Source organism: Gymnoscopelus microlampas (genome assembly GCF_963454915.1).
Source record: "Gymnoscopelus microlampas genome assembly, chromosome: 12".
Lineage (NCBI taxonomy): Eukaryota > Metazoa > Chordata > Actinopteri > Myctophiformes > Myctophidae > Gymnoscopelus > Gymnoscopelus microlampas.
Genome location: NC_139949.1, coordinates 25,607,038 through 25,624,478, shown reverse-complemented (window position 1 = coordinate 25,624,478; position 17,441 = coordinate 25,607,038). Strand labels below are relative to the sequence as shown.

The following is a 17,441-nucleotide window of genomic DNA, read 5'->3' as shown; positions in this document are numbered from 1 at the left end:
ACCAGCCTTTAGTACCCGCTTCTTTCATTCCCAATTATCCAGTGTGATCCGGTCTACAGTCCGTCTTCCGTATCCGGTTATTTGCACACACACATCCCTTACCAATTACTAGACCGGATCAGCAAACTGCTAAGCCAGTGGTTCTCAAACTTTTTCATGTCAACAAGAACCCCCAAATGTATATATATTTGGCTGCGACCCCCATCTGAAAATATTTTGTGCCAGGGACCCCCAGAAGAGAAGATTTTGTGTCAAAATTATTCAAAATTCTCGATTTTTTTTTGAAAATTTTGAAAAAATAGCAAATGTACAAGCAATTGCAGTAAGCTGGGGGGCTTTTTTTAATAATTGAAAAATATACACATTTGTGTATGTTTGTTGTGTACATTTGTGTATATTTTTCTATTCTTAAAAAAAGCCCCCCAGCCTAATGGCACCCTCTGCAATTGCTTGTACATTTGCTATTTTTCAAAGAACCCTCGAATTTGTACATTTTAAGTATTTGAAAAACTAAAAACCCATGCCTTTTTTTTTTGTTTCAGGTGCGCCCCAACAATGCACCTCTCTCTCTTTCATGAGTTTTTTCCTTTCGCCCATTTTTTACTGTGTTCTATTGATTATACGAATCCTTCATGGTAGCACTGGTAAAATAAATTTAGACAGGAGTCAAGAAGTCCTTCTCTGTGTCAATTTATTGTACGGATCGATCCAGGGAGTTCTCCAAGAACATTGAGAATACAGGGGTTCCCTCACACACACAACATTGGTCAGCTCAGCCAGTCACACAGGATTCTTTGTATTCATCTAGGGTCAACATGTGGTACAGGCCGACCTTTACCGAACCTAGATCATATAAACATTTAAAGCAAAACTGGACAATGAATATCCTAAACTAGACATGGCAGATCTTAAACATATATAATGTATAAAGTTTCCATACCAACATCTACCTTCTCGGTTTTTCACTCTCTGTGGGCAACACAGAGGATGTAGCACTGTACAGTATAGATAGGCAGGGGTCTTCAACAGGGGGTCCGGGACCCCTAGGGGGTCCTCAGAGTTACTACAGGGGGTCCGCCAAATCTTTGGGTGATAGTATTTTTCTTTTTACCTTAACCACTTGAACCCTAGTATCCCTTTTCTGAGGAGAACTTTAGCCAAAAATAGCAGATCTACAAGCTCACAGCGCCTGGCAGCGCGAGGTGTTGTGAGCTTGTAGATCTGCTATTTTTGGCAAAGAGGTATAGGTGTAGAGGGAAACAAGAGCAGACCAAGTAAAACAAATAAAAAGTATAATCTGAAACACAATTTTATATAGAGGGGGTCCCTGCTTCATCTCTCTCTCAGCTAGGGGGTCCTTGGCCTGAAAACGTTGAAGACCCCTGGTATAGACAGTTTTCTTGTTTACAAACATAACTGGGCGTGTGCGCATTCAGGGTGCAGAACCACTTTAAAAGAAACATGCACAACTGAGATTAATAAACTGATTAGTCAGCTATAGAGCCATGAGCTGCAGTGTGTGATGGTGAACACTTTCCCTCAAGTGTCTCAAACTCCATTAGGTACCAGTAAGACCTGAAGGATGCATTCCAGATCATGTTAAGAGTGCTCCGTTCATCCTTAATGTGCAGAAACCTGTTTAATAATTGCAACATACTGTACACGAACATGCATGCACAATGCACATGTAACAGCCACGTGACGTGCTATGTGAATGGAAACGAAGTGCAGCACAGCACGTAAGATACATTTCTTTGACACAAGACTTTCAGAGGTATTTTAGCTCCAGTTTGTTGCCTCCCATTTTCATTCTCTCTCTCTCTCTCTCTCTCTATCTCTCTCTCTCTCTCTCTCTCTCTCTGCATGTGTGCAAGACAGGAGATAACAAAACACCTTGCTATCTACTTAGATAACGCTCAAAGCTCATAATAATTATAATAGTTTTGTTTTCATCAATAAATTATGTCATCTGCTATAGTTTTATGCACCTTTTGTGTTTTTTGGAAGAGTTATAGGCTAGCTGTAGGCTACTGTAAATGAAATAGTAACACAGGAGATTTTGATTTGTAACATGAGGAAATTGTCATGCTTGAAATCTGACTGTGGCAGAAGTGTTATAGGGCGCAATGTCTTCAGTCATAGGATGTTTAAAACATTTGCAAAAAAAAAATGGGTAATAAGAAATAGCACATACTGCTAGATGAAGGATGAAGATGAATCTAATACATATGTAGGATGTAGCCCTCAGAAAAAGGTTAACATTGTGTACAAGAGCAGTTTCTGAACAGCTGGTGCCATGGGCAGTCACGTACATGCACTCTGTTCTTTACCTTGGTTTATGCGGGTATATCATGCAGCTCTGAAGCTTGACCTTAGTTAGAACAAGAAGAGACTCATACATGCTCATACAGCATTTGGGGATGTGGATTAATATCAATGTATCAATATTGTATGAGACATAAGCTTCCCTTATACATTGTATTTTTTAACTGTGTTCTATTTTTTACTGTGTTCTAATTAAAACAAATAATAATTCTTGATTTCTCTATGCTATCAGCATAACTTGCCCCTCTTCTTTCAGAAACTAATAGGGCATAGCAGAGGCGGCCATTTTGTGGTTCCACAGATAGAAAACCTATTACTTTTTCCCATAGAGATTGCCATCCAGGCTGGTGAATCATGACCATAAAACATTTGATTATGTGTCAAAAACATATTTGAAAACTGCAGAAAATTATTAAATATAGTATGTAATTGCCTATAAAGAAATATTGAATGTGGCACCACAAAATGGCCACCACGGCTATGCCCTATTGGTTGTTACAGCCACGCAAGAGGGTGCAGTTTATGGAAAAGTGGATAATAAAAGGATGATGGATACATTGAATGGAAGTATGGAACACATATTCATGCAGAACATAATTCTTCATTAAAATTTGTAATAGCCAGAGATAACTTTTATTTTAGAAAAACTTACACAATAAATTGTCACACTGCTCCATTGCTGTGTGTCACTATAGTACTTGTGAAAAATTGACATATGGACTGAACCACTATTACCAAATGTGTCATGCTGTGAAACTGTTGAGCAGATGTTACCCAAGTTCACATGACTCTTCTCAACATTCTGTAAGCTTATTGGTGCTGCTGTTGCTTTTGGTAGTAAAGTACAATGAAGAAACTTGCCAAAACATGTAGTTTGAATGAGCGTTTTAATTTGAAATTGGGATAACTCAAAAAGTTGACATAAGGAATGGATCATCATAAATATTCCATGTAACTGTTGCAAAACTCTTTTTCAGTTGTAATATTAGCGATGTGATTGGACTTCAAGTTTCGCTGCAGCTCTATTTACATTGGAAAAGCATTGTTACAGTAAATGGTTCAGTATCTTGAAGTCACAGTTTCATTATCATCTGCATCCACATGCCAAGGATGAAATCATCATTATTGGAAGTGTCATTAGTGGGTTGTTGCAGTACGGTCTGGTAGCATGCATCTTACATGCAAAATCTTAAAATTGTAATACTGTAGCTTAAATTCTATGCCACGTTTTCAGTCTCCAAGGGTTTCTGAATCAGATAGCCATAGAATATGTCTCTCTGCTTTAGAAGCTAACATCATGTCAGATATTCTTAGTACAAGTACAAAGATCTTTAAAGACCCCTTTTTATTCCATAGGCTCTGTAGAAGTGAAATAAAAGTTAATATTCTATTTAATATGGCACACAGGTATTCAGAGCAGAAAATGCCAAAAGACGGCATTGTACCAGAATAAATTCCTCAATGTAAGGTGTTTCTTCATGAAAAAAAAAAAAACGAATATCTGCCTTTCAAAACTAATTGAAAAGCAACTATTAGCTGTCTTTAGCCTAATTTATATTCTGTAGTACAACCGTGTGTCTTGTAGACAAGAACTGATTTTCAAGCTTATACCTTGAAAATCATTTCTTGTCAGCAAGCGCCACCGTTGTGCAATGACGTATAAATTAAGCTTTTGTAGCTAATTTCAAGGGTAGAATGCAATGTAAGGTTAATGTTGTACTAAAGAAATAGTGAGTGCCATACTTAGGCATACATCACTGACCTGTGTAGAAGATGGATCAAATGAAGCCTTTACACAGTTACAATCTCAATGTAATTATGACAACTTTAAATTACAATATTTAAATTACAATATTGTTTTTTATCCATTTCAACTCATATACATTAAATTACAAAGACATTAAATTACATCATTAATAAATAAATGAATATGACTGAATGTATTGAGAGGATGAATCATCTCTTTTCACACAGTGACTCCAATTGGCATATAGTAATTACATTCTTTTGCCAAAGCTGATTAAGCTGTGTGTTATTCTTTATTGATTATATATTGTAGGCCATTTGAAGCGTCAAAATGTATAGTGAGTTAAATAAAAAAATTAGGGGCCCACTGTATTCCTAACCTTTTTGTCATATAAGAGAAATTATACAATAGAAGATCATCTCCCAATGTGGTTTATCGGTGTTGTGCTGCTATTGATTTACTCATTAAATTGGAAGGCTAAAAAGCCATCTTCTCTGCCAAGCTCTTTGACCTAGTTTCAAAAGAAATAAGACCAAACTTAATACTCTTCTACAGATCATGAGGCATCAAACCTGTAACACGCAGTGACATAACTGAATACACTGATCATTTGACATCCTTAACTCAAAGATTGTCATTGCACATCATTGACTTCTTTTTGGTGAAAATGGTCTGTTTGTCACAATCAGGTCTGTTGATTGGAATGATCACAAAGTGGATGTGACACCCGTTCTCTCACTCTCTCTGTGCCAGAGCATGCATGTGTGCGAGTAGGTAAGTGAGTGCCTACGCATGCACCCAATTCCGCATGCGCTCCTATGAGTCACCACAGACGCCTCTCCTCTAAGGGTAATGTTAAGTTTTGTCCCAGGTGATTGACTCCCAGATATACAGTACATGTGTGGGTTTGAGGGCATGTTGCAGTAGCTGTTCAGAAGCCTTGTACATGGCAATAGGCCTCTAAGCTAGAGAATAAGATGTACAGGAACCAAAGGCCCACCAAGAACATTGTAGTTAACACTCTAGCCACTTTGGGCCCTCCCAATTCACCACCTATAGACTTCTTTCTGCGAAACATCAGCACAAAAACGGCGATGACAGCAAAGATGGTGAAAATTGTGACGGAGAAGGCCAGAGAGCCCGGGTCCACGCGGAACACCTCACCTTTGATCTCCCAATATACAGCGGCCACAGACCAGGCCACCCCGATGCCCAGGAACACATTGACAGCGTTGCTTCCTGTCACATTCCCCACAGAAGCATCAGCAGTGTCGTCCTGAGTGGCAGCCACTTTACTGGCAAAGGTATCTGAGTTAAAGAGTTAAAACATAAATGTAATCCATTACAATGTGAACAAGGTATACAGCAGGGAAACAAAATTTGTCTCTCACATACATACATACACGCTCACTCACTCACTCACCAGGGATGGAGGTGCCCAGTGCCACAAACACCACAGCGGTAACCGAGTCCCTCAGACCTACAGTACAGCCAAAGTGGGAAGCTAGGTCCCCAATAACAGCCGTCAGGAAGCCAATGACGGAGATGGACACCACGAAGCAGGCCCAGCCATTACAGATGTTAGTTGGCGGGACGAAGGCAAACAGAATCTTCCAGAACACTGATATTATATGCAGGAGATAGTCCCCGCAGTTTGGCATTCGTTGCTCCTGTCCTTCCTCGTCATCACCACCTGTTAAACAAGGTTAGTTAGTATTATGCTCGCCTTGAAAAATGTTTGCAACAAAAGTGTAATTTTACACCGTTACATCGCACAACGGTGCCGCTTGCCGACAAGAACCGATAATTGAGGTAAGCTTGAAAACTCAGTTTTGAAATGCTTATATGTATTATTCTATGGTACAATGCAGTCTGCTTTAGGCATGTCTTGCTCTGAATACCTGTGTGCTATATCAAATAAACAAGACAGGATCTAATAACGACGTGGTTTCCATTTTGATCTCGGACGTAATTTTAATGAGGATGTCATATTGACTCTGTGACATATAACACTGTGTCATATCACTGTGAAGTTTCCTTTTACTTAAAATGTAAGTTTTAAAAAGCTAAACATTTCAAAAATGATAAAACACGAAGAAGATTATTTGGGGATTTACTTCTTTGGCCTACTGTCTATATTGTTTTATCTATGGCCCTGAACAAACACTGAACAACTCTAAACACTCTTATCTTCTGTATTTCTGTGAAAGAGAGAAAACAACTAGGCTACAGTGGAACACAATACAAATTATACTAAATCAAAATGGCTGTCAGTGACCTCCGGTGACTGTGACTGCTTCAATGAACTGCTCTTTCCAGGAGTTAGAGCCAATCACTGTGCCCAGATTAGCGTCCCTCAGGAGCGTGTCCACAGTGTTCTGTAGGAACAAAGCACAGTTAGTAAAGAGACATACCATAAGAGTGAAGTACAAGTTCTTCAAATAAATACATCATGCATGGTGCCATGTCACTTTTAATTAAACCCACTTACACAATTTACTTTAAATCCGAAATGTGCTTAATATTTATTTTTCTTTCATGTCTTAAAAGTGGTCATCTTAACTTAAAGAATAAATGCTCATGTATCATCGTAAAATTTTTTTTTTTTTACTACTTTGTTTTATTGGGTTTTTTTGCACATGAAACAAATAGAGGGAAAAGGGAAGACATGCATGCCTTCACATTGAAGGAACCACAACAAAAGAAAAAGAGCAACAAAGCAACAGGGGAAATATTAAAACATAATCCAGCACAAAACAAGAAAAAAAGAGAGAAAAAAAACAACTATATTAACTATATTTAATTCTAATGCCCACACGTTTTCAGTGTGGTACATGAATTGCAAGAGCGAAAACCACAATTCATAAAATAATTCTACATTGAGAAAGACAGTAGACAAGAAAATATATGTAGAATCACAAAAAATAACTTCAATAGAAAGACATGAAAAAGTTTGGGAATGTTGCAAAGGCAAGGCGTTGATTGGTCTATCTAATCAATCTTAAGAGCACACTGCATGCTGTCACAAACAGTACCGGGTCTAGTACTCCGTCAGCAGCCATACTCTGTGCAATCTGGTGGGTGTCATAGAGGGAAATGTAAACACAAAAAAACTCACACATACTATCACTTGTTAGACCAAAAATACGACTGTATTCGTTCTAAGGTTACTGTTTAAACCAAGGTCTCCCAGAAACCAAATATCTACTGCTCGTCCAAGAGGGAATCCTCCTGTGGCAAGGGATATTGGGCTTATGAGCTTCAGGCAGGGCTACTTGAACCAGTAGGTGTCCTAACTGACACCTGGGTCAAGATTTCTCAATGGAAGACCACCTTCAACCACTGCAGATGTGCTAGTCACATTGTATTAACATACTCTACCTTACAGATTTGTTAAAATAACATTTCATTCATTAAAATAAGTCTGGGATTGCAGCTTTAAAATACAATTTATCTCTAAGTGGCTCAAATGTATTAATTCCAAATCCTGCTCCCTAAAAGGCCGCACTGAACACTGTCACAGTCACCGCTATCATTTGCAATAACACTTTTGGTTATGAATGAAATGTATATTATCTACAAATAAAAAACAAGTCTTTTGCACACCCACAAATGCGATAGGGGTGCAGGAGAAGACCAGACGAGGGCCCCAACGCACTGAAAGAAAAAACTCCTGCACACTGTTTCGGTCAATTAGACAACAGGTTATCTTATGGATTATTAAGATAACCTGATGAAGGTCCAATAGACCAAAATGTTGTTGTATTCCCATTAAATCCTTTTCTTGCTTTTGAAGACAGTGTGCGGGAGTTTTTTCTTTCAGTATTATCTACAACTACAAAATTACTATATTACTATATATTAGTACTATAAGTACTGTCTAAAACATTTGCTTCAAACACTGAAATGCTCAGTGAACTTGATTGCTAATCCACATTTCTATACTGGAAAACAGTCCTATGACAACATCTTACTACTTTAATTAAAATGCCCACGCAGTGGTGTATATGTCACAGGTAGATTGGCATTCCAGGTAGAATGGAAGTGGAGCGCTTGTTTTTAGGCTCGGTGCGGGGCTGCGATGCGAGGAGGACGGCGACGACAACAACATGGATATACAGACATACCAGCTTCAGTGGCGCACTTCGATAATCATTGGACTCCCCATCCACTACCAGTGGAAGTCTAGGTTTGACTCCCGCTTGGGACATTACTTTTTCAAACAACCGCGGACTACTTTTTTACGCGTATAAAGTATAGTTTTGGACCATGACGGAGGCGCGCCGAATCAGCAGACCTTGAGGCTGAGGAAGTCGCGCCCGAGCGCCTCCAGGCGCGAGTGCCCGCGACGACCAGCCGATGGTCTGCTGATTCGACTCAGCGCCGTTCGAGTTATGTACCGATAGGGACAGAATCGTAAATGATGTTGTGGGGACTGCATTTGCCCCTCTATGGTTTGCCCCAACTGCCACTCGCTGCACTAACATAGCCCGCCAGCCCTCCCCCTCAGGCTCGCCCCCTTGTGCTTCGCGTGCGTGTGTGTGTGTGTGCGCGCATGCATGTGTGCGTGCGTGCTCGTTTGTGTTGTGTGCGTGTGCGTGTGTGGTGTGGGACTGGCTTTTATTGCCCTCTAGCGTTGATTCTACAGAATTGCCTGGGGGGGCGGACGGGCGGTGAAAATAAGCGCTTCTTTTCCATTCTACCTGGAATGCCAATCTACCTGTAACATATACATCCCACTGGACACATGAGACAGAGAGAACGAGCGAAAGCGAGAGACACACACACACACACACACACACACACACACACACTAGCGAGCCCTTCGCCCCGCGGGAGTCCGCAGGGGTCCACCAGGATCAAAAACATGTTAAAAACATCTTTCAACTATATCCCTGACCTTTGAATTAAAATGTGTTTTTTTTGCCAGAACATTTGGCTTACTCCTAATTTAATGCCACCCAATGGCCATCATCCACACACCTTAAATTCATAGGACTCCAATATGACGACCTCCAGCCTGCTGTGCTCTCCCAGGATGGGTTTACCCATCTCTGAGATTCTCCTGGCGTCCTCCTCCTCTGGGGTGGGGTTGCCTGTCGGGAGGAAGAGTGATTACAAATACAACTGAAGCACTTAATTTGTTTTTAAGGCATCACACCACAACACAAGTATGCATAGCCGAAACCCAAACAACAGCTGCTAGCCTCTTTCACATATGAACCTTGGACAATGCAGGGAATCAGGTCGGGACATTGTCCGGTGATGCCCTTTCATTCACACACATAGCACACAGTAGGAGACTGTCCATGTCAGATGTGGTCTCCCATAATTGTAATAGTGAGTTTGGTTAAACAGCGTGCGGGAGAGATTCAAAAACCAAATGTGATCTTTTTTCTTAATTTCCTTCCACAGAATATGTCAGATATGAAAATAAAATGTAAAATATGTATAGGAATTGGACTGCTTCTCGAGCAGTCCTCCGAGCTAGACAAATACCATTTGTCTCCTACAGACTAGTGCACTGTTTCAGGTAGGACAGGGCTTTCAGGTAATGTAAACCAGTGGTTCCCAAACATTTTAGCTTGAGACCCAAAAGAGAAATGTTATGTCTCCCCGGGACCCAAGCTAGTGAAAATAGCCAATCTACAAGCCGATCTACAAGCTCACAACACGACGTGTTGTGAGCTTGTAGATCTGCTATTTTCACTAGTTCTTAAAAGTATTTTTCCATCTAATTAATGGATTTTTGTTTTAGTTTAGAATTATTTTGAAAACCGTTAAAAATGATTTTCAGGTATGACAGGGATTTTTTTATATCCTTTGAAATAATAATAATTAAAAACAAAATGTAGATAACAACATTGGGAAACAGTGATGTAGACTACCTGTAAATAGTCCATTCACACATCGGGCTGTTGAACATTTGCATTCTCACATACAGCCCCACCAGGTAATGTCTAGATAACTTCAAGGTTGCAGTGCATGTGTCAATGAGGCTGATATAGATGCATATTTATCTATTCAAACCACAACACCCATGTAATCTATCTTACCCTGGTTTAGCAGCAGTGCTGTGGAGAAGAACAGTGACAGATTCAATGCAATGGTATGCATACCATTACAGTATGTCAACACTTCCCCATCCACACCACCAGCACACCCGCACTCACAAACAAATCGTTCCTGAAAACCACTTGGGCTACCGTTATTTTCCTATTGTCTGGATATCCTATCTGTGTTTTTATACTATAGAATATTAAGTATCATTGCCAATGCAGCTATTATTTTCATTGGTTAAATATTTATAAAACCCACGGACACACTTCCCTACTTGTCTGTTGCCTAAAATAAAGAGATAGGATAACAGTCCAGTACGCACTATCCACTTTTTTTGTTTAACTCCCCCTCTTGTTAAGTGAATAATTTATAACAAAACGTTATAATCGATTCCGTTTCACCACCTCTGACAAGCACATATCCAATTACTGCATCTCCTTCTTGGCATGTGGGGGGGCTTGCAGGGAACAGGCAATCAATTCAAAATTCATAATTGGCTGCAGCACCTGTGCACCACTGAAAACGCGATAGCCTTGAGTGTCAGTGTGTAATCTTGGGTTACCGCGTGTGACAAGGTGCAGAGTAGTCAGCCCCCCCATTATGCTTTTGTTTTGACACTTGATCCTCTTCAACATCTTGCTGGGTTGTGTTTGGACTGTACAGTACTGCATTTGAATAGGAAGGAATGAGAATGGCACAGCTTGACATTCTGCACTAACTAATGTTGAAACTGATGGGAGAGTTTTAACCACTTAAACCCACTTAGTAAACACATAGTTGACCGGTATTGACCTCTACACCACATTTCTTTGCCGACAATAGCCAATCTAAAGAGCTTGTAGATCGGCTATTTTCTGCGAACGTTCCCCCAGAAGAGGGATGCTAGGGATGAAACGGTTAAAGGAACTACATAACCAATCATTACAATATAGATTACAGATCATGAAATGCACTGACCCGAGATTCCTCGCTTGAGCCACTTGGGCTCCTCCAGAACTACGAAGAAGTTCTCCTGCTTCTCATACTCCGCCACATTAATAACACGCACCTGTAGCGTCTGGCTGTGGAGATATGCAAGAACACACACACACACACACACACACACACACACACACACACACACACACACACACACACACACACACACACACACACACACACACACACACACACACACACACACACACACACGCACACACACACACACACACGCACACACACAGGTGCACATATATGTACACACAAACAGGCACGCATGCACACACGTAAAGACAAATATTTTACAATTAATTTGTAAAAACATATTTCGGGGAAACATATGCTACATAAACACATTTATTCATACCAACTCACAAAGTGTCACATAATCCACAAACAATCCCCTACCGCTTAAATATTTACATTCTCCCATCCCATCTAAATCACATCGCAAGTTAAAGTGGCCTAAATAATTAATCACATAGGACGTCTAAATAATTTAGCCTGCACGTGGCACGTGTGCACATGCACATACGTACACACTACTGTACACACGCACGCACGCACGCACGCAGACACCATAATTGCATGATTGCATGATTTGCAATTAAAGTTTATAACATAACATATGTGACAAGTACCGGTAATTGCTAAAAGAAAACAAAACGTTATTTCACTCAAAACCACATAAATGTCTTATCTGTCCAGAAACGGTTGTTGGGCGTACTATAGTTACATAACAAAGTGCCCCACTATGTGCAGTTAGCACACTGTGCAAACACAGCATATACCATGAAAAGTTAATGGGAAAAGGATCACCCAGCTGATTCAGAGATTCCCTCACTTAATCTGGGGGGGTATTATCAGTTGATGTGTTGTCAGTGGGACCTCCCTTATTTGGAAATGAGGACTAGCCCATACTAATCTTAAACCTAATTTATACTCTGTTGTATGTTGAAAAGAATGTTGTATGCCGAAAAGAATAGTTCTAACAATGTTGTTAGCTTGTAGATTTGGCTTTACTCTGGGTTTAAGATGTTCTAAGCACTGAAGAACTAATACAACCAAGCACAGACTTAAAACACTGCATGCATCAACTTTTACACAAATTGAGTTGCTTCTATGTACTATTGAGAGTCGCTGATAGGTCGGTAAATCCTTGAAATTGATAATATCTGCCACTGGCAATCAATAGATCTCTATTCCAAGAACAATATTTAATTTCCTTGTCCTTCCTTGACCTGGCCTCACCTGGTCTGTTCGTTGCTGAACTCCACCTCCCCTCTGGCCTCATCATAGTCCACCCCAGCTCGGGCAGTGCCGTCCTCTGTATGGTACGGCACTGTCACCACGCCTCTGGAGCCCGAGTTCCTCGCCACTGTCACCACCATCACACCGGAGCTCTCACTCACCCGCAGCAACTTTTGTCGGAAAGTGAAGATGCCAGCATGGTCATCATCTAAAATTGTCACTGTAGCCTGCATTGGGTCCACCAGTCGCCCTTTGGGCGGGGTTCCTGTCCCAATTTCATTGCCAGCCTCATCCAACCTCAAGTTCTGAAGACGCACAAAGAAGTGTTCATCTTCCTCGAAGACGTCATCATCCAAGATATTGACCTGGAGCAAAAAGCAATGAAGGGTTGATGCATATATCGTTTTAAATGCAGAGATTTTAAAATTGCAGCCATTTAAAGGTGGTGTAAGTGATATTTTATATATACTACTTACTATGGTATGGTAATGGACCAATTCACTCTTACTTTAACAAAAGAAAAATCATTTACACTACCTTTAATTAATCATGCATTAGTTTTCTAATACAATGTTCCCAATAATTTCTTTTTTTATTTATTGTCCATTGTATTGCTTCAATGGTAACACGTTTATTGTTACCATTGAAGCATCTACTTTGACATACCCCCGTACCATGATCACCTTAATCTCTTTCAGTGTTTCTCCAGGTTTGAATACCAGAGTCCCTTCACTGAATTCATAATCAGATCCAGCATTGGCCGAGCCATTTTCTGTACGATAGTCCACATAGAAAGTGTTCTCTCCGGTGCCTCCCACACAGATCACTGTAATGTTCAGAGTACCACAATTTTCTGTGCACTGGTATTGGGTCTTTTCAAAGGAAATGTGGGAGCATGTGGCCGTGTCATCCTCATTGGCTTTGTCGTTGTTGGCGGCTGCGCGTCGTGCCGCGGCATGTTTCCTTAATACATTGCCAGCGCCAATCATCAACCGTGTCGCTTGAACACGGTAGAAGGCGCGGCTCTTCTTCTGTTGAACTAGGTTAGAGTAGTTTGCCATCTCAATAAGCTGATCCAGGTCTGCATCAGGGTGCTTCTCCTTTTGGTCTTTCAGAATGCGAACCACCTGATCAAGAACGGAAATACAGTAACAGCAATATGAGGGGGAAAACAAGAATGCAACATCCATTTTAAGCAACTTGCGATTCACAGTGATTCTCCACCTTTGTCATTTCAAGTACCCCCTGTTTGATATGCATTAGGACACATATTATCAGTGTTATTTAACTCTTAGGGCCCTATTTTGATGATATATTGTACAGGGTGCAAATGTGTTGGTGGGTGTTAGTTTAGCAGTGCATTCTCTTGGCGCAAAGCAAGGCACATGGCGCAAAGGATTGTATAATTATAATCTCTGTGTTTTGGGCATGACCAGAGTACCGTCTGATCATTCCGTTGTTTAAGAGCTAGTTGCACCTGAACCATTGTGCATTGTTATTTAAAGGAGAACTGTCAGATTTTTATTTTTGTATTATTTGGGCAACATAAAGTGCAAGCTACTTACTGAAATAAATGCATCTCTTTTTCCTCCCCATTTCTCTCCCTCTCTCTCTACCCACCACATGTTTTATTTCTTATTAATAAGAATAATAAAGAATTCAGTGCTTGAAAAATGGTATATGGTAAATTGTATATCCGGTCCGGGCACTTAGGCTCAATGTAGCCTGACAGCGCATCGCGGGTTCTAGTCCAATTCCCGACGACTGTGCTGCGTGTCGCTCCCCGTCTCTCTCTCCCTCTTTCCTGTCCATCTTCACTGAAAACTATTAACAATGGCAGAAAAGCCAAAAACATCTTAAAGAAGAAAAAGAAAAAAACTAGAAAAGGTGCTGCTCGGAGCACAGGTCTCCGCCAGGTCAGGTAGGTTATTGTGGGCCAGCCCAGCAATGTTGATGGAATATGAAGAATCGGACAGATCTGTGCCAAACAGGACAATGTGGTATTGCAGGTGAAAGTGTTTTATAAGCCAGAGAGAAGTTAGTTGGAATGAGTATATCTGAGGCTTGATTTAGGCTCAAACCTTTTGAAAAACGTTTGAGGGACATAAACAATATGATATTAAATATTATTATTATTTTTTAAATTCATAGCGTAGATCCTTTAATATAGATAATATGGTCCAGATCGTTAATTATTTTTTTAACCTCAATGCTGAGTCTCGGATATGTCACCTACCATGTTGAACGTGAGTGTTCTGTTGAATTCGATTGGATTTGGATTGGAAGCAGTGTACCTGCCTACGTAGGCGCACCTCTTAACAATGGCTCCCCAAATAAATAGTAAGGAAATACCTGCACTGGATTTATGATCAGCTTAGGGCTGGTCTAATGCGCAATCTCTTTTTGACTTATCTCACTGTATTTTACTGCATGCCTGAGGCCCTATAACACAAGGCCCTAACACAATGAAAGCATCAGACGCTCACGTCATCAAACATACCCATTGTTTACAACGGCTGTAGTCACACTGGAGCTTTCAAAACCTGTTGACGCGCCCAGTGTGTTTTCAGTGTGTCAGGGCCTTTAGGGGAATGGAACTGTGATACATTTTTCAGCGCAACAGTGCTGAAGCAAAGCCACATGAAGGAACTGTGTGATACTGGATATAGTAACACCTACTGTAATTAAGAAGACATAACTGCAAATACTTTGCAACATGGAACTACAACACTCTCAACCTTTCCTACCTCATCCTTGTTGGGGTTAGATTCGTTGTCTGTCTGGGAAGAGACAGTCGCAATTGCCGAGTTGCCAGCACAGGCGTTGCCGTCAGAGAACTTTCCATCCATGACCCCGTCAACTCCCTTTGTCGAAGGGTCACCTTCCATTTCCACAACAATACCACGCCTCTTGTCGGCACGGTAACGCTTGGCCGTGTATTTGTAGAAGAGCAGTCGACGATCAGCAATCCAAGCCAAGAGCACACACACTGGGAAGTATACCAACGTCACTATAGCCTCCCACACCTGGTCCACAAAATAACAGTGAATTGAGTCTCAACGTTTGATTGAGAATGCAACAGTTACGATATTCAGGTATATCACACGACTAGCTTGAATGAACAGAGACAGACAAGAGACGAACTAGGGTGCAGCAGTTAATCGAACTAATAGTTTTAACCGATTATAAAATTAATGTGAAATGTCTTTTGAAAAATGTAACCAAAATACAGAGCAGATCTACAAGTTCACAACACATCACATTTTGCGGGACACTTGTACAACAAAGTACTTTCAAGTAACTGGTCAATCACACTTATCAATTCATTGATATATAAAAAATGTATAGAAAACATTTAATAAAACAATAAATACTAATTAATCGATAGATTAATCGCTAAGAAAATAATCAGTAGTTGCAGCCCTAAGACCAACACACAAAATACACACACCACATTACACAGACCTCTACGACTTCAGGTGAGATGACAGCCAGGATGAGGTACAGCCAGATGTAGGCAAAGATGCTCCAGAAAGCTGTGATGATGAACACTCGCAGGTGTTTTATCTTGCGAGTCTGTCCCTCAGGGATGACCCATACACAGATTCCAATGATCACAAACATGTTGAAGGCCGCACTGCCCACAATGGTGCCCGGACCGAGCTCCCCTGCGTGAAAGTTGTGCCCGATTACCTGACGGTGACAAAACATTGAGGGGACTAATAACACTGCATCCTGGTGAGGCAGGAGAGCAGTCATGTGTTCATACAGAATCTTGGATGCATTTCTGCTCACTGAAACTGAAAGTTGATGTTTTTCGTAAGTAGAAGCGTATGTGTTAAGAGTACGCTGGGAATCCTGTTTACCTCAATGACAGACAGTAAAATCTCAGGTGCCGAGGAGCCCAGGGCCATGAGTGTGAGATTGGATACGGTCTCATTCCAAATTCGTACAGTAGTCACAGTTACCTCTCCGTTCGGTTGGGTGATTTTCACTTCTCTCTCCTAGTAATAAATAAGTTTGCAGAAACAGCATCTCAGGAAGAAAACATAACTGGTGGAATCTACAATGCTATTCATATACAAATCACAAAATGTCATATAACTGAATACCCCTATTATCTATACAAAAATCATAACTCTAGGGCTATGTTTTATTAGCAAATAGGATGTAACTTTTCATTCTGGATGAGCAACTGTCTCTACAAATTTTAAGTAGACAAGAGGCGTCATCTCCATTATCAAGAGGCCTCTCTATTGACCATATTCATATGGCAGACATTTTGCTCAGAGGGGTATGATCAGATATAAAAGCAAAATGACCGCCGTAGGAATATGATACATTTTCTGTCTTGTCAAATCAAGACCTTTACACCAGGATGAAGAGAAAATTCTGGTATCACAACCATACCCCCCACAATAACATTTCAAATCAACTTTTGCCCAGTTCTTCCCAAGTATTTTTTCAATAACTCCAGTGCAGCTGCCTTTCCTCTGTCTCTTTTGTTATTATTATGTTTATTAACAACACAACTCACAGATAACCTTCAAAATGACTTGACATTCAGGGACTTGATTTGTAAACTTTAAGTGGAATGGCTTAAAGTATAATTAAACTTTGGTAGAAGTGTGACTGGTGTAGGTATCTTGCCATGATGTAACAAATCATTTCTATTTCTATTTGAATTAGGAAGAGGATCTGGCAGGTATGCTTCCAAGACTGATTCATTGTTTGTTATTAGATACATACTGTATCTAGCCATATTTGGAGTTACATCATGGCAAGTGAACTACACAACCCAAACTGCAACCGAAGTATAAAGGTGCTAAAAAAAATAAGGGTTTCAGTCCCAGTACCTGAGAAGTGATGACCTCTATGGAAGCCATGAAGCGATCTGCGATGATAGACACACCCAGGAACATGTAGATGAGACAGGTGAAGTACACTATTGCCCTCCCTGCCACCTCCCCCACAGGAGGGTCGAGTGGCAACCACACTGGCAGAAGGACACCAGGCCTACACACCACCTCAGTCAAACATTTTGCGTTTCTGTCCTTGCCCGTCGTGTTACCGGCGGTGG

General features: G+C 40.7%; 1 protein-coding gene across 1 annotated transcript; it reads right to left on the bottom strand.

The window, feature by feature from the left end:
• Positions 1–3,217: 3,217 nt before the first annotated feature.
• slc8a2a (solute carrier family 8 member 2a) lies at positions 3,218–17,393 on the bottom strand. Its single transcript, XM_084073346.1, has 12 exons — positions 17,218–17,393; positions 16,228–16,365; positions 15,827–16,054; positions 15,109–15,387; positions 13,045–13,488; positions 12,362–12,726; positions 11,090–11,193; positions 10,129–10,146; positions 9,056–9,168; positions 6,351–6,450; positions 5,496–5,765; positions 3,218–5,380 (listed from the first exon to the last, which is right to left on the bottom strand). Exons 1-12 carry the CDS (start codon positions 17,281–17,283, stop codon positions 5,004–5,006), a joined length of 2,502 nt encoding a protein of 833 aa, XP_083929472.1. The 5' UTR covers positions 17,284–17,393; the 3' UTR covers positions 3,218–5,003.
• Positions 17,394–17,441: the final 48 nt, after the last annotated feature.

Coding starts and splice junctions, on each gene's coding strand:
- slc8a2a (XM_084073346.1), bottom strand. CDS start 17,283: ATGTTCCTGGGTGTGTCTATCATCGCAGATCGCTTCATGGCTTCCATA. Junction 16,055..16,227: donor TTTTACTGTCTGTCATTGAG/GTAAACAGGATT, acceptor TGTCACCGTCAG/GTAATCGGGCACAACTTTCA. Junction 15,388..15,826: donor TCTCACCTGAAGTCGTAGAG/GTCTGTGTAATG, acceptor TTTGTGGACCAG/GTGTGGGAGGCTATAGTGAC.